This window comes from Carassius carassius, chromosome 44 (assembly GCF_963082965.1).
Source record: "Carassius carassius chromosome 44, fCarCar2.1, whole genome shotgun sequence".
NCBI classification, from domain to species: domain Eukaryota; kingdom Metazoa; phylum Chordata; class Actinopteri; order Cypriniformes; family Cyprinidae; genus Carassius; species Carassius carassius.
Window position 1 is genome coordinate 895,100 of NC_081798.1, and position 18,905 is coordinate 914,004.

The following is an 18,905-nucleotide window of genomic DNA, read 5'->3' on the forward strand; positions in this document are numbered from 1 at the left end:
AGAATAAGATAATTTGCATAATTTTTGTAACATTACTGTAAGAATGTTTATTCATTACCTTGAAAGAACCTTGCCAGAACTGTTTTTTACTGTATGTTATTTATTTTTGTCTTTTATTTTTAAGTGAAAATTTAACAATTTATAAAACATACTACAAGAGCAGGATGTGTCTATGAGAGGTTAAAACGGAGTTGAAAAGACAGCAGAGGGCGCGCGATCGCGCATGATCTGGCGCACGCGCAGTGCCATCTTCATGTTTGAAGCCGCACAAGGGGCGGAGATCTCTGCTGTTTCCTTCCAAAAAAATAACTGAGGATCAACCCACGGGAAACGGTTCCCAAGTTGCGGCTTTCGAGCGACATGCCAGGTACGTCCGTTATCTAACGAGCTTTCCCCAGATTATCACGCGTTGCGTTCTGACTCAGTTTGCTGGGGCTGGGCTTTTGTATGCCCTGCTAATGAAATAGTTTGTGCTTAACAGGATACATTGTTACAGTCATGAATGCAAAGGATAAATTGCACTGTGAGAGTAGCTGCATCATTTTCAGTGTCCTTATCGTTTTTCGTTTGTTCCGTTGCATGGATTCGATTCCTTTTTTTTTTGCAACCCGATATGAAACGCAAGTTAGATGCAGTCAATCAATCCAGATTGTGATTTTAGATGGTAGTTTACAGGAGTAGTTGACACAACTGTGGAATAATGCACAAGCAACTAGATGAGAAAAATAAAATTGAAGAGAGTTAAATATGCTATACTGTTGAAAATACAGAAAGTACGGTGTTAGCAACATGGCAGAATGATGCTTATACCATGGTACTGAATTGCTAAAATGATATGTCATGCATGCATGGACAAATAAATAGTAAAAAATTGCCAAACTCTTACTAAAACAAAATTTTAACGTTTTACGTTGGCATATTTCACACTTTTTAAAAACACAAACAAGTAAAAAATATCCAAAATACAAAATAAACCTGTATTCTGTGGACTTATTTTCTATAACAAATATTAATATTAAGCGGTTGTGCTTCGCTTTTTAAAATCTCTTTAACAATGTTTAGATATTGAAACGATATTTACTATTTTGGGTGTAGCTAAATAAATGCACATGAAGCTTTCATATTTTAAAACACGGGTTTTGAGGTATGCGGTCGCGCGCGTGTTTGTAAACAGAGGTTGTCGGGCCTCGTGCGGGTTCGCGCGCTGTTGCTAATAACAACCAACATTCTTCGCCGTTACCAAGCAACGATATCGCGACGCTACATTTTAGCGAGATTTTACCGCGTAATATTCGTCGGGTTTCCCCTGAAAGGCCCGTGAGTGTCAAGCAGCCTGCCATGTTTACAGTGAGCTCTGCTAGCCAAACAGCTGCTACACAACTGCTCTTGACATTAAACACGGCTAAAGTTAGATTCGCAATCACTGCAGCTGCTTCATTAAGGTTTAATGACTGCTAAAGTCCTCAAGAAGAGGCTACACGAGCGTTCTCACGTGACACGGGATGATGACGTCATCTTTTGTTTGTGTTACAACAAAAATAGATACATTGTTTATTATGGTATACTTTAAAGGACCTTAAATATTGTGGTATTTGAATATGATATTTTGAAAGTGCCATGCTTATTACCATCTGAGCTATGATACTGCCACAGTGCTTGAAATTCAAAGTAATAATGTGTGTTTACATGTAAATAAAAATTTAAGACCATTACAGGGATGGATGATCAATATCCAAACTTAAGGATGTTCTAGCAACCTTGCAATATATATTTAAAATGTTATTATTGAGACTTTAGATTTAGAGTCTAATGTAAAATCTAAAAATATATAAATAAATTTGAGTAGTATATTTGATTCATCAAGCGTTTATGGCTTTTATAGTCTAATAACATGATGGGAGACGACTCAGATTTACAGTATAGCTTCAACTGAGCAGAAATATGAATTTGTTTCAGATGCTGATAATTTCTGCACTTTTAATCATGTTGCTAATTTAGAGGCCTTAGAAATTAAATACAAAGCTGTAGCTCTATACTAAGGTTGAATTGATCATTCAGTTTTTGGAAGTGTCTTTTAATAATACCTGATCTGTAATATTTTCATTTGCATTGCAGGACATAAAGTGATGCATTGGCCGTTTGACAGGATTTCTCCACAGAACGATTTACTCCAGCAGTGTTTGATCTGGCGATTATAATATTGTTCAGTCGACACATGTTGCACCGGTGCCGTCCACAATCCCACATTCATACTTCCAGCAGCCTTTTGCATCGCTTCAGGATCCTGTCTTTAGATTAACGAGATCTAAAACTCAGTTGTCTGGTCAGTATTTGTGTGTATTTATGTGTTGTCCTGAGCCGTGGTTCTTCTCGGCAAAGTCATGGAGCCCAACATGGAGTACATCGTGGCGCAGGTCACACAGAAAGAGGTCGGACGACGGTTTCAAGTCGGGCCAGAAATCATAGACTACATCCTGGACGAACAGAAGTCACATGACCTGGAGCACGATCAGAACATGCTGGACCGGATGGTGGACAGTCTGGCGACCTCATGGGTCAACGCAAGCAATTTCAAGGTGAGAGAATTTGTAAGAAACATAAATCGCTTTAGTTCAACCACAAATGAAAATGCACTCAGCGTCCGAGATCAGGATGTGTTTGTTTTTTTCATCAGGTTTGTAGAAATGTAGCATTGCATCAGTATCTCATCAACGGATGCTCTGCAGTGAATGGGTGCCGTCAGAATGAGAGTCTGATAAAAACATCACAATAATCCACAGCACTTCAGGCCATCAGTTAACATTTTATTAGCTGTTTGGAGACACTGATGCAATGCTACATTTTTCCAAACCTGATGAAGAAACAAACTCTCATCTACATCTTGAATGGGTGAGGACATTTTCAGCAAATGTTCATTTTTGAGGGAACTATAACTTTAAATAGAAGCTGAGGAGAGATTATGTAGTTAAGTTAGCATTATTTCTGTTTTCTGAGTAATAATATGCATTCTTGATTTAGTTTGGCTGATGCATATTCTACGTTTTTTAGGCCTTAAGCGTGCAAGTAGTTGCATATCATTGGCGCAGATCTTTGAGATATCGCACTTTGTAATGCTTAATGTTGTTTCACTAGAAATGATTGCTGCTTTAGATGATAAAAGCATGTGTTATCGTTTCAGGAAAGAGTCAGTGATTTCTTGTCGCTTCTCATGCTCAATCTTAAGGGTTTTTTAGTATTTTATATTCTGTTGGTTGTCATTCTCAGTGTTTTTGCCATACAATAATGTTTGGTATGAGGAGTCTCTCGATATTAGTCTCATTTTCTGCTCATAATTTTACTATGATTTACCTTTGGCTTTATTTCAGTTCTTGATCAGTTTGACTACAATGTTTTTATTATTCTGTGAGGTAAATATATATTCTGCAATGTTAATAAGGAGTTATTCGATATAATACTTTAACATATTATTAATAATGCATTATTATTACTATTTTGAGTTTTAGAATTTCAGTTTTTAATTTAAATTTTTAGTTTAAGTTTTTGTAGTTGTGTTATGTGCCTTTTTATAATTTGTTTATTTCTAGTTAAATTTATTTTTCTTTTATTTCAGTTTTAGTAATTTCTTTCCCTCTGATTAAATTGATTTCGACTCTTAAGTTTCAGTAAGTTCAAGTTTTTCCTCTAATATGTTTATTTTATTCTATTGTAGCTTTATTTCAATTACTAAAAATGCTTTTTTTTATATTTAATTTATTATTTTTTAGCATTTATTTAATTTTAGTTTTAGTAATTTCAGCTCTTTAAATTATTTCTTAAATTTAAGTTCAACAGTAAGTTTCAGTTGTTTCGTGTAAGATTAAGTTTTTCATCTTATATTTTTGTTGCAGTTTTATTTCAACTCATTTATTTTCTGAGACTTTTTAAAGGTTATTCATGGGCGTTTTTCATATTGTACACATGCATCTGTCATCAGGGAGTTTTTGCAGGGACTTTCTGTGGCTTAAACCATATTTAAAACTGTAAATGAATCTTAATTCAGCATCTGAGTTTTGCAGCTGTTTTTCTGGTATTTTCTCTGAACATCTGCTGCTAGATTTCACTCATGACACGTCCATAACCAGATGCACATGAAATCTGTGTCCTCAAAACTCAATTAGTTATACTTTTAATAGGAATAAGAGTGTGGTTTACTGTCTGGTCAATTACTGTGCTTGGCTCCAGTGCTTTTATTTGTGGTTCTAAACCATTATGTGATCGGTATTTATATTCTCAGTTTTCGTACTTCCTGTCTGTTGTTTTCTGTCCAGCAGGCGTATAATGTTTTTCACATTAAATCAGATGGCATCAAATATATATGCATTTACTTTATTTATTTTTTCAGTGATAAAAGTTGTGATTGTGATTTTAAAATGTGATTCATAAGTGCGCTTGTATATGAGAATGGCTATAGTAGTAAAAATAATTATTGATATTATTGTTTAATAATAATTATTATTACCAAATAAAATAGAAAATAATTTGTGAATGCAAAATATGAAATATAAATATTTTGGTATTTCACTGTAAAATAAAAAAATAAAAATAAAATAATTTTAGAAAAATATTGTAAAACTGTATTATATAATAAAGTAAATTAAATGGTTGAAGTAAAACTATGCCATTGCATCTGTACAATTACAGAACATGCAACTGGAAACTTTTTTGAAAATCTAAATGTGATTTAAAAAAAAAAAATTAATAATAATAGTCCAGGTTTGTGTTGCTTGCTTTTGGTTAAGAATGCTGTGCTTATATGAATATGGCAATAATAATAATAAAAATGTAATTTTTATTATTACAAAATAATATAATAACAATTATATGACTGTAGTGCAACTATAAAATTATTATACTAATATTTATGGCTGTTTTATTTATGTATTTTATCTGCAAACGTTAAACCATCCCACTTGTATTTTGACGGATGCGTCTCTGTTAGTCTTTTAGAGTTAAAATAGCTCACTGAAGAGTGAAGAGCAGGTGTTTGGAAGCGGATGCGTATCAAATGGTTTTGTCCGTTTCTAACTGGAGGAGATGTAGAGTCCTCTGCATGGAATAGAAGGAGGAGTTTCGTTAGTTTGTTTCAGGAGCCAGCCAATGGCGTGAGTTTGGGGGCGGGGCTATCGGTTTGCCTCTGTTTCTTTGTATCTGTTTGTTTTTCTGTTTGACCAGTGGCAGGAGTTTTTGGACACTGACTCATAATTATACATTTTAATGAACCAACTCGTGCATCTCAACACTTTTAAAAGCATAGTTCATTCAAAAAAATGAACATTTTGTCATCATTTACTCACTGTCCTGTCGTTCCAAACCTGTAGGACTTATTTTTATTCAGTGGAACATAAAGGTAGATAATGTGAAAAACGTCTCGTTGCTTTTTTTTGTGGTCCATGCAGTGAAAGTCAGTTTTGTTTGGACTCAGTTCTCAGTAAATGCAGTTCCACATGAAGTCAGTCTCTGAGTTTGAGCCGCTTTAATGTGCATTTAGGGAACATGTGGCAACCATCTTCTCAAACTTGTAATTAGAGGCGCTTATCAACAAAAGAGAAGCTTTAAGAGCTCCCTGCAGTTTTCCTTTAAAATTAAAGTCTGATGTTTTAACATTTGAAAATGAAGCAAGAAAGACATAAATAATGGCACTGGATTTTTTACAGTAAAATACCACAATATATATTTTTTTCATATTGTAAATAACAACAACAACAACAACAACAGTAATAATACTTTTAATTATTTGATTGTTTTATTTTATAGTTAAGTATAACAATAAAGTAGTAACATTCCTTATATTAAATATCTTTTTATTTTTTAATTGAATAATAATTACAATAATAATACTTATTATCGTAACTGTTATGATTATTTTTAAATGCTTTATTTTTTTTTTAAAGTGATATTATAATATAACTACTACCAGTTTGTAATTGTTATTATTATTATTATTATAAAAAAAAAATTTTTACATTTGAAAAATGTATGTATTTAATATATTTTATGTATATTATTTTTTTTTATAAAGTTAATTATAGTAATAATAATAAAACCCCCACCACAAAAATTTGGCCAAATTGCACCGCCCTACAAGCTTTTAATGTTTTTTTTTTTTTTCCTTCACAATTTGTATCAGAAAAATTGCTATTTATTTTGCGACCCAAAGTGTGCAGCCCTAATTTCTTTCACGTTCTACATAAGAAAGAAATCAGAAAATTCTGCTGATTGAGTTAAATCTGACATACAGAAAGTTGTTTGACTGTACAGACGGTGTGTGTGTGTGTGTGTGTGTCATGATGCATCTGTATTAGCAGTGCTGCTGTACTCTGTTTACTGGACTCACTCTCAGAGTCATATGGGTAATAAGATAATAAGACTATATCTGTCTAATTGTTATTTAGGATGAAAGGTCAGTTTGATTGGTCGATGCAGTACGAACACGCATGTTTTCTTCACACCTCCTGTGTGCTGAGCCTCATCAGCCAATCAGAGCGCTGTCCCACAGCTGGCCTGGAAACCCAGCGTCTCGGGCGAGAGTTAGCATCTCTCTCTCCATAACGAGTTCAGCCGGGATGTCTTACTTTACCTCACGCATGCTCAGAGTCACAGTGAGGCTTCTGCAGCCATGCAATGATGCAAGGGATATAATAAACATGCAAATGTTGTAATAAACCCACGTGCAGTGTTTTAAAGAGTGCAGTCGATCTTGGAGTTTAACAAGCTCTAGGTGCATGAAGAAGATCTGTAAAGTTGCAGAGACTAAAGTCTCAAATCCAAAGAGATATTCTATATCAAAGTTAAGAGTCAACCACGGCCTCCTAAAACACGCCCCCACATGTCTACATCACTGTGTGGGAAGATTTGCATAACTCCGCCCATGTTCTCCACGACGACGGGGACGGCGAAGAATCACAAGCGCTGCTCTTCAGCTCAAATTCCCAACACCTTTCACTTTCACAGAATCTGACATCATATCCTACAAACCCGTGCTATGCTTATGGATATCTGGCAATGAAACGCTGTTTAGTGGACATTACCCATAATCCTTTGCTGCTTGGATTTGCATACACAGTCTGACCTACAGGAAAGAGGTTTCCAATGCAGTTTTGACTTGTTAAATGTTAGCAAATGTCAATTGTAATGTAAGTTATTGCTATATTATATATTATTTATTATTATTTTGATGAATATTTTGGGTGTTTTTAAGGTGGCGCTGCTGGGAATGGACATAGTATCTGCTTTAGTGACCAGACTACAGGAACGCTTCAAAACGCAAATAGGAACAGGTGAAAATGTTTCTATAATAAAAATAATAAATTATTATTATTATTGTTTTTTTTATATATATTATTCATAATTATATTAATGTAATATATAGATTAATATTTATTTTATAATATATATTTTATTTAAAATGTACTCTTTAAAAGGTAACACTTTTTTTAAGTAAATATTGTAAAGTTTTATGTATTTGATCACTTATTTGAAACTCATTTTTGTGCCAGTATGCTAATAATTTGATCTAATCTTCAGAATATGTCTTATTTTGGTTTCTCTCTCAGTTCTGCCCAGTTTAATCGATCGTTTAGGTGATTCTAAGGACCAGGTTCGGGATCAAGCGCAGGCTCTTCTGTTGAAAATCATGGACCAAGCGGCCAATCCGCAGGTGAAACACGTACAGCATCCGGCTTTAGAGTAATACGAAATAAATTGTGACGAAAACTTATACAAGTATAATTGTTTGCAGTATGTTTGGGACCGAATGCTGGCGGGATTCAGACATAAAAACATCCGGAGCAGAGAAGCTGTTTGCTTTTGCCTTATTGCCACTCTTAATGTGTATGTACCTGTGTTATTTTAATATCTTTCAGGGTTTTTATTAATGTTTATAATTTTGCTATTTCTTTTATGATTTAATGTTTAATGTTTTAGTAATTTTTATGTGCTTGTCATTTTTAGGATCTTTTCCTGTGTTTCATTTAACATCGTTCAGGGTTTTTATTAATTTTGTTAATGTTTTACATTTTATTATTAATATTTTACATTTTGGTATTTATTTATTTATTTTTTCATTTATGATTTAATGTTTTAGTAATTTTTATGTGCTTGTTATTTCTTGTATTTTTTTCATTTGTTCTTTTTATATCATTCAGGGTTTTTATTAATGGTTTTTATTATTTTTTTTATGATTAAAAAAAAATATTATAGATGTTTTAGTAATTTTTATGTGCTTGTTATTTCTTGTATTTTTTCCTGTGTTCTTTTAACATCGTTCAGGGTTTTTATTAATGTTATTAATGTTTATTTTTGTTTTATTAAGATTTAAAAATATTTTTAATAATTTTATATGTTTAATGTTTTAGTAATTTTTATGTGCTTGTCATTTTTAGTATTTTTTCCAGTGGTCTTTTAATATCATTCGGGGTTTTATTAATGTTTATAATTATTAATGTAGCTCTTTTTATTTTTATAAAAAATAAATGTGCTTTTGTCTTTTTTTAGTAGTTTAAAATATATATAATTTTTTTTAAGTTTTAGTTTATTATTTGCATTGGAAACTATTTGAAATAAAAATAAAATAAAATGATAAATAAATAGTTTTATGCATTTTATTTCAGGGAACATACGGCACATGTATTTTATGGTTTCAGTTTCTCTATTAACTCACCAGTTGTAGTTTTATTTTAAAACTGGACTTTTTCTCATGTTTTGCAGATACGGAGCTCAGGGTTTAACCCTTAGCAAGATTGTTCCTCATATTTGTCATCTGTTAGGAGACCCAGCGAGTCAGGTGAGAGATCAATGTGTTTATAGCGACCCCTGCTGGTCATCACAGGAACTACACCTACACTATGTTATTGCATGCTAATGTGATTATATAACATGTTATAGAATGTTTACTGTATTCATTCATATTAACACATCACAATATAGATATTTGGAGTGCCACAATGCAATGCAGATTACTGTTAAAAGCATCTGATGAAGGACTGGATGTTTCCGGTCAGGTTCGGGACGGTGCGATGAACTGTCTGGTGGAGATTTACAGACACGTCGGGGAGAGAGTGAGGGTGGATCTGGGGAAGAAGGGGCTGCCACAGTCACGGTAATACAATCAGATCAATAACAGTTATTATTATTATTATTATTATTAAAACCACTTCCTCATAGCAAGTGTCAACCACATTTTAGTAAACACATTTTTATGTATTTTATTCTAAATGTATTTTTGTTTTAATTTAATTTTACACTTTATTTTCAACTACATTTAATTTAATTTGCGTTATAAAAAAAAATAGTTTACCTCGTTTATTTTGTGTGCATTTTATTTTTCATCCATCTACATTTTACGAAACATTTTCATGCACTGTATTGAAAATGCATTTCAATTTAATAGAAAAAAAATCGATTAAATTTCCATGGCAATTTAATTATTAAATTTGATGTATTTTTAATGGAATGATATTTTTGAAAACATTTATACGTTTTGGATTTGAACAAACGACTTCATAGTTTTGATATCGTATGCTTTTTATACTTTATCATTTCTATTAACTTTTTTCTGCTACAGTGCCATTCATATTTTACAAAACGCGTAATCTTTTGAAAATGTCTTAAAATTTGGGAAACATTTTTTCCAGGTTTAATTTCTTAACTTTTTTAAATCATAACACCATTTTTAATTGAATGATTAGGATTTATTTTGAATATAAAACTGTAATTAATTTATATATTTCTTTTTATTGTCTTTGGCTTTATTTATTTAGAATGCACAAACCACTTAATAGTTTTGATATTTTTTATATAATTTGTACTTTTCGCTTTTATACTTTTAATTTTTTTGATTAATTAATTAATCTATTTATTTATTTATTTATCTGTTTATCCCTTTATGATTTCTTCCTAAAAACCTCAGGCTTATAAAAGAGCACTTATTGTTTGACAGATAAAGCCTGGGTGTGTATCAGTGTTTGATTGAGCTCTTTCTTCTGTCCGTCTGCTTCAGGTTGAATGTGATTTTCAGAAGGTTTGATGAAGTCCAGAGGTCTGGGAACATGACGCTATCCTCAGGTGAGTCAGTCTTGTTATAATTGATGATCTGTGTGATGTTATAAGACACTGTTGGCTGTAAATCACTTTCTATCACTGTGAAAACTTATGAAAGCACTATCATGTACAGAATGAAGTTACCGGCAGATAAACTGTGCTTTCTTCTGTGTGTGTGTGTGAAACGCTCGCCGCTGAGATTGTTCCCATTGTTTCCTCGCTGCCCCAGTTTCAGTGTGTGTGTGTGTGTGTGTGTGTGTGTGTGTGTGTTGACTTGGTTTCGTTTGGGACGGTGGAATGTGGATTACAAAATGTATTATTTTCACATTCTGGGTCTGGAAGAGTCATTATAGAATCTTATGTTCAGCAATTTCTCATTGTTTAATAAAAATTACCACCATGTTATTACTCCATGTAAAAAAATTAAATAAAAAATAATATATATATATAATTTTCTTTACATGTATGGGATATATATCTGTGGAAATCAATGCAAATTGAATTTAACTCATGATTGCTCAAAAAACATTCCATATTTATGAAATCACATATTTATTTCTAACAAAACAACATAAAATAAACATAAATATTAATCTCAGAAGTTTTCCAACTTGCAAAAATAAACAACTTGCATAAACTTTTACTTTCAGTAACAAGTGATCAAAAGGAAAACACAAAAACACACAATCAGTGTTTAACTCTAATATAACTTCATAATTCATTTTGCAAAAGTGTTTTTGACACTTCATGTTACTTCACACAACAATAACCCGAATGCAAAATGTGTAACATTATTTTTAAATGGTCATATCTCTTAAAAAAATAATTGTAAAAGTAATAAAATATAAAAAAAAAAATTTAAGTATCTGCTATACTGTTAGTAGATCTCACTGATTTACATTTACAGTAAATTACAATATTTATATGAATCACACACACACACACATATATATATATATGATATATATAATATAAATTTTTATTATTTTTACATTTTTTAATTGAGTTGTTTTTTCTTCCATGTTCTCACGATATCAGATTAAACCGGATGCATCAAATATCATCACCTCAACAAAAAAACACATTTGCAAACTTTTCTAGTATATTTTGTGTAAAGATTCAGTAATAGTGCTCCACATGACTCATGCTGTATTTTAAGTCTTCTGAAATCATATGATGGTTTTATATGAAGAACAGACTGAATCACTGAAGCTCTGATTCAAAAATATCATCAGTTTTTGGATCATTTTTCTGTGAACTATTCCTTTAAATGCGAGTGAGGTCAGGAGAGAGGGAGTCTCTGCAGATTAGAGCAGTGTGTGTGTGTGTGTGTGTGTGTTCAGTCACAAGACTAGAGAAACAAACAACAGAGCAGAGCTTCATTACTGCAAATCAAGCCTCCGTCATGACAGCAGGGGACGGTGAGATCATGTGAATGTGTTTCAGCGCTGCAGGTGCATTCAAGATGTTTGTTGCATGTAATGCATGTGAGGATCAAGTGTTCACGGTTTGGTTTTATAGTCACTCTCATTTCTGCATCTTCTGAATGTCTCGAGCTCATCTCGTATCTCTTTTATCATCCGTTTATTAGCTTCAAATGACTTGAAATCATCATCATTAGCATATCAATGCTGTTTTAATGGCTTGTTATGTGACGTTGGGTTCCTGTGAGTTTGTGAGCTGCGTCTCAGGTGTCTGAAGTGCTCTGAATTATTCATGATCATTGACTTAATATTTGATATTCTGCCACCCTTTTTAATTTCTGACGGCTTTAGCTGCTCACGCATTTACTTGTGGCTTTACTTATATCAACATATTCCTGTTATCACCTTGTGTTTACATCTCGATTGTGTTCACTAGTGATCGGGTTTCTGTCTTTGAGGAGACGCACTCGGATTTTGTGAAAACATTTATATAAAGTGCAAATTGAAATGCACTGGAAAAGGTTTGCACAAATTTCACAAAATGTAAGTTGCATAAAAACATAGATTGATCTATTTTAATAGAGAAGATTTAAACTGATAAACCCTTGATAAGCTTTGAGTAGTTCTTAAGATATATTCTTAACATAGAGTTGTTTTGATCCCAGATTGCGAAACATTTTTGTTATCAAGTTAATGCAAGTTTACATTCCACTTGAGATATTTACATTTAAAATAGAGACTAAATAAAATATTAAAGACCCATTTTTCTGAAAATTCTAAAGCTAAAACTGAAAATCTGAAAAAGCAAACTTTGGAAACCATAGTTTTACTAAAAAAAAAAAAAGAATACTACACTTTTACTATAGAAAAACCAGGCCTCAATCAAATGATTCACAATACGCAAAGTTCTGATCTTAATCTAATGATTCATGATACACAAAATTCCGATAAATTCAATCTGAATCTAATGATTCGTGATACGCAAAATTTCCGATGAATTCCAATCTGAATCTAATGATTTGCGATATGCGATATTCCGATCTGAATCTAATGAGTCACGATATGCAAAATTCCGATAAATTCTAATTTGAATCAAATGATTCGCGATATGCAAAGTTCCGATCTGAATCTAATGATTTGTAATGCGCAAAGTTCCGATCTGAATCTAATGATTCCCAATACGCAAATTTCCGATCTGAATCTAATGATTTGTGATGCGCAAAGTTCCGATCTTAATCTAATGATTTGCGATACACAAAGTTCCGATCTGAATCTAATGATTCCCAATACACAAAGTTCCGATCTCAATCTAATGATTCCCAATACGCAAAGTTCCGATCTAAATCTAATGATTCCCAATACGCAAAGTTCCGATCTGAATCTAATGATTTGCGATACGCAAAGTTCCGATCTCAATATAATGATTCCCAATACGCAAAGTTCCGATCTGAATCTAATGATTCCCAATACGCAAAGTTCCGATCTGAATCTAATGATTTGCGATACGCAAAGTTCCGATCATAATCTAATGATTCCCAATACGCAACGTTCCGATCTGAATCTAATGAGTCACGATGCGCACAATTCCGATCTCAATCTAATGATTCGCAATACGCAAAGTTCCAATCTGAATCTATTGATTCATAATATGCAAAATTCCGATCTCAATTTATTAATTTGCAATACGCAATGTTCCAAAATCGCAAAATTCCAAACTCAAGCTAATAAGTCGCAAAACGCAAAGTTCGATCTGAGTCGAATGATTCACGATACGCAAAATTTCCGATGAATTCCAATCTGAATCTAATGATTTGCGATATGCAATATTCCGATCTGAATCTAATGAGTCACGATATGCAAAATTCCGATAAATTCTAATTTGAATCAAATGATTCGCGTTATGCAAAGTTCCGATCTGAATCTAATGATTTGTAATGCGCAAAGTTCCGATCTGAATCTAATGATTCCCAATACGCAAATTTCCGATCTGAATCTAATGATTTGTGATGCGCAAAGTTCCGATCTTAATCTAATGATTTGCGATACGCAAAGTTCCGATCTCAATCTAATGATTCCCAATACGCAAAGTTCCGATCTCAATCTAATGATTCCCAATAAGCAAAGTTCCGATCTCAATCTAATGATTCCCAATACGCAAAGTTCCGATCTCAATCTAATGATTTGCGATACGCAAAGTTCCGATCTCAATCTAATGACTCCCAATACGCAAAGTTCCGATCTGAATCTAATGATTCCCAATATGCAAAGTTCCGATCTCAATCTAATGATTCCCAATACGCAAAGTCCCGATCTGAATCTAATGATTTGCGATACGCAAAGTTCCGATCATAATCTAATGATTCCCAATACGCAAAGTTCCGATCTGAATCTAATGAGTCACGATGCGCAAAATTCCGATCTCAATCTAATGATTCGCATTATGCAAAGTTCCAATCTGAATCTATTGATTCATAATATGCAAAATTCCGATCTCAATTTATTAATTTGCAATACGCAATGTTCCAAAATTGCAAAATCGCAAAATCGCAAAATTCCAAACTCAAGCTAATGAGTCGCAAAACGCAAAGTTCGATCTGAGTTGAATGATTCACGATACGCAAATTCCGCTCTCAATCTAATATTTCGCAATATGCAATGTTCCGATCTCAATCTAATGATTTGCAGTGCACAAAATTCTAATATGAATCAAATGATTCGCAAAACGCAAAATTCTGATCTCAATCTAATGATTCGTGAAATGCAAAGTTCCGATCTCAATCAAATGATTCTTAATATGTAATATTCCGATCTCAATCTAATGATTCCCAATACGCAATATTCCGATCTCAATCTAAAGATTCCCAATACGCAAAATTCCGATCTCAATCTAATGATTCGCAAAATGCAAAGTTCCGATCTGAATCGAATGATTCGCGAGACGCAATCCGATTGGAGCGTAAGTGACTTGTCTTTTTGTTTTAAAGATGCTTTCTTTGGATTATTTGAATACTCAAAAAAGAATATATTAATAAGAATATATTAGCTACATCATTAAAGGTCCCGTTCTTCGTGATCCCATGTTTTAAACTTTAGTTAGTGTGTAATGTTGTTGTTGAAGTATAAATAAAATCTGTAAAATTCTAAAGCTCAAAGTTCAACGCCAAGCGAGATATTTTATTTAACAGAATTCGCCTACAAAAAACGACCCGTTTGGACTACATCCCTCTAGTTCCTGCAGTAATGACGTCACTAAAACAGTTTTTTGACTAACCTCCGCCCACAGGAATACACAAAAAAGTGGGCGTGGTCTTGTTGTGCGGAGAAGAGGAAGAGTTTGTGTTTGTCGCCATGTCGTCGAAATGCTGTTATTTTCATTAAGTATTCCAATCACCTTTGTTTGGCCTTCCCAGGGACGCTGTACTTAGAGATCAATGGTTACAATTTATGTTTAACTCGGTTCCCGAAAATTATACGCGAAACATGAACACATGTTATATTGCACACTGTAAATACAATCAAAGCTTCAAAAAAATCAAATCGCTTGAACTGATTCAAACTCAAATTTGTTCGATCATTCAATCAGAGCGTTTGCAGTTTAAATGACTCACTCAATTGATTCGTTTGTCCATTAATACGACGAGCTGCAGCTCAAAACACAGGTTATATGGAAACACTGTGCTTTATGATGGAGTTTGTAGCATAATTCACTATATTTGAAATAGTTTGAGCTGCAGTTCAATATGAAATCAGCTGAAAGCATCCAGTCTTTCATACCATTGAAGTGAATGTTCAGTTTATCATTATATACAGTATTGTAATATATATTTGACAGATGGTTGTTGTATCTGCTTGTATTAGTCTATATAGCGAGATCGTTAATGTAAAAAGAGCAAATGGGAGAGGCAGATGAACACAAGACAGAGTTAAACTTTATCATTCAGCTGAACTGTGTTTTAAACTGTTTTTGCTATTATACACTCTTTAAAAACTAAATCTATCATCATTCATCCTTAAATCATATTAAATTATGTTTTGCATGAATAAAATGAAGCCTATAAATCTCTCATTTTCATTTTCATTTAATAGAAGTTACTAAATTCTGTTACTAATTTAAATCTGTTAATTTAATTTAAATTAATAAAATAAATAAAACAAAAATGTAATAAAACCTACAGTATATAGACAAATAAAGTGACAAAACACAACAAAAATGCTTAAATTTAACTAAAATAAAATGTAAACAGAAAAAATTTATATATTTTATTATATATATATATATCAGTAATACTAAGATAGCTCTGAGTCAGAAATATATCAAATTGATATTTTAGGTGTTTATTGAGGTTATCAACTTGGTGATCAATCATCAAAATAAAATGTTTTTAGGGTGAAGTTTAAGATAATATTGTGTAAAAATGTATTATTTTAAAATAAAATATATTAAATTATTTGTGCATCTCATTAGTTTGGATTAAAGTATTATGTGTGCATTTTGGCAGGATATCAGCCGTTCTGGTTTAATAAATTGCAGTGAGATATGCAAGAATTTAATTGTTAATAACGATCTTAGAGCCCGACCGATATGGATTTTTGGGGGCCGATGCCGATATTAACTCGAAAAGAGCCGATTTATAAGCCGATATTTTGATTTTAAAAATAATCTGGATATTAGACCCATTTCCTATAAACTGCACTTACACAACATTCAATAGCAAAATATCTGCCTGTTCTATGTATGTGGGCTGTATAAACCATTTTCCAGAATGGACTATGTTAAAAAAAAAGCCTTAGATTACAGTCTCAATGACTAAACAATTGCACATCAAAAGTATATATTTTTTAATGATCAAAAAACAGTCTGGTTTTAAATATTTAACACTTTTACTTTCTTCCAGTTGAAGCTGGTTTTAACAGTCTGTGTGTTTACTGTAAATAAATTATAATACTAAAGTTAAAGTATTTGCAGAAGTAGTCCCACACTATGCTGCTACAGCATTCACCTTTTTCAGCCATCTGTAGGCAGAAAGAGAGACGGAGAAAGAATAAGCATGTGTATTAATAATATCACCATGTATCATTACTCATGTCATCATTAGAATTATAATAATAATAAACAGGGATCTCCTACATAGGCAAAAATGAGAAATATATATATTTTTTTTTATTTGTCAAGCAATAGGTATTACCTACTTATATTTAACAATATTATTTCAACATTTTCCTGTTATGTCTGTAAAGCTGCTTTGAAAAAATATGTAAAAAAAAAAAAGCGCTTGTTCAGCTCACATTTATTTACATGTCCCCTCTGGTTTAATCATTTCTGACGCACCTACTGTAGTTACTGTAACTACACTATATTTGCTCTCACAGACACATTCACAACAGACCCGTATATCTTCTCCTCTTCTCTTTGTGCAGTCTGAATCAAAACATCGTCTTGCCTACTATTACCGGAAGATTACGGAATCAATTCGAAGTTGAATGGTTAACGTTAGTGTCATGAACACACCGCTGTCAATTTTGAGAACCACCACCTTCAAACAAGTTAATAGCAAGCATTTAAGGGGGCTGCTAAAAAGGAAGCTATTAGCGTTAGAGTAACGTAACCAGCCTGAATTCACCAAATTGTTCTCTGGACCTGAGGGTAGCCTCTTCTTCCTTGCTTCTCTCTTAATTCTCATCAGAAGGACTAGCGCTATCGCTCGCTTCTTACAACGGGACAGATACATGTTTGCTGCTGACCGAAAGGAGGAGGAACAGACTATGAAAGAGCTCCCGCTAAACGTTTTTAAAACTCCGCCTACGCCATAGCGCAGCGCAAATCGCGTTGTATCTGAAGGGCAACGCTGAGCCCAGCGGCAAGCGCCGTGCATACCGCGTACTGTGTGAAAGGCCCAATTACGCGGGAAACACACCGCAATAGAATAAGAATAAGTTAAACGCTAACGTTATAGTTTGACCTCCTATTAACGTTCGCGCTCTTCCACTGATAAACTTGGTATTAGCTTTGTGGCTAATCTAATATAGCAATGCATTAGCGGCTGTAAGTGATGTTACAGAATATTTAGAAGTAATAATGATAGGACCGTTAGCTAGAACTACCACACAGTTTTTATATACAGGGTATGAACTAAATCTACAATCATTTCACATGACGAACGACAGACTCACCGTCAAAACAGTAAGTTACATCTCCGTGGCTTGTGATCGCTTTCTTCTGTAGGACTTCTGGCGCTGTTGTTAACTCTGGAGCTGCAGAGCTCCCTCTGGTGGGCACACTATGCAACACTCATAACATGAGTGAAGCATGTTTCATCGGCCGATAATATCGGCCGAACGATATATCGGTCGGGCTCTAAACGATCTACAAAAAGCAGCTTCACAGTAATAAACATTTAAAAAACAACAGTATTAATTACAGTATATTCAAATGTATATTTTATAAAACAAATTTGATTATAGCTGCGAATTATCTCTAAAACGACAATCAATCAATTCACTTATTTGCATTTTAAACCTCAGTAATAATTAGTTATATTTTTTGTGTGGATATGGCATTATTGTGCAGTATATAAAACTCGGTTTTATAAAGTTTTCCTTTAATCAAAAGTGACGTTTGGTTGTATTCATAGACACAATTTTGTTTAGGAGCCTATATTATGTATTTCTTCTGATATTATTAGAGACATATTTGATCAGTTTCACATATATTGAATGTTTGGTTGTGTATCCCCACATTTTGTAATAAAAATTTTAATTTAATGATTTACCTAAAATTAGCAAAGAAGATGTTCTGTAGCACAAAGTACCAGTTCATTAGTTTTAGTGTTCTGCCCCCTGCTGGTGAAAATTAAGAATTGTTTTTAAAATATCTGATATTTATCACAATGTTTTTCAAATATTAAATAATTAAAATATATTCTAAAATAATCCGATTTTGCATTTTGCAGTTTTGAATGTTTTTTACCAGTAAGGAGTATAACTAGTGATGTGTTTCATCTCATACAAAGTGGTTCATATGTGTTATGCATTTAAAAACTAATTAAATATGGCTGATATGCAGATTTGATTGTGTACACACACACACACACACACACACACACACACACACAGAAACATGTCTCACAGAGTAATACAGGTCTGTTCTGACTGTTTTGTGCTGTATTTTCTGCTAGTGAACCTGGTTAGTGTGTGTCGGTGTGTTTGTCAGCGATGATGATGACGAGTGTGTGATTCATGAGTGAATGCAGTCAGCTGTTTGGATGACTCTGTGTGTGTGTGTGTGTGTGTGTGTGTCTGGAAGAGCGCTGATCTGATGAATAATCCAGGACTGATGTCATCAGTAATGTTTAATGTCTCCCTTTTTGCTCATTTTTTTGATCAGACCGTAAATATTTTTAGATA

The 18,905-nt window shown here is 33.0% G+C and overlaps 1 protein-coding gene across 1 annotated transcript in view; it reads left to right on the forward strand.

The window, feature by feature from the left end:
- The first annotated feature begins 226 nt into the window (after positions 1–226).
- Positions 227–18,905, forward strand: part of LOC132126862 (CLIP-associating protein 1-like) — a 90,611-nt gene continuing 71,932 nt past the window's right edge. Inside the window, exons 1-8 of the mRNA XM_059538420.1 lie at positions 227–367; positions 2,116–2,576; positions 7,238–7,316; positions 7,593–7,696; positions 7,778–7,869; positions 8,746–8,821; positions 9,039–9,136; positions 10,037–10,101. Of these exons, the coding sequence (XP_059394403.1) occupies positions 2,382–2,576; positions 7,238–7,316; positions 7,593–7,696; positions 7,778–7,869; positions 8,746–8,821; positions 9,039–9,136; positions 10,037–10,101 (709 nt within the window). The 5' untranslated portion in view covers positions 227–367; positions 2,116–2,381. The remainder of the gene's footprint in view (positions 368–2,115; positions 2,577–7,237; positions 7,317–7,592; positions 7,697–7,777; positions 7,870–8,745; positions 8,822–9,038; positions 9,137–10,036; positions 10,102–18,905) is intronic.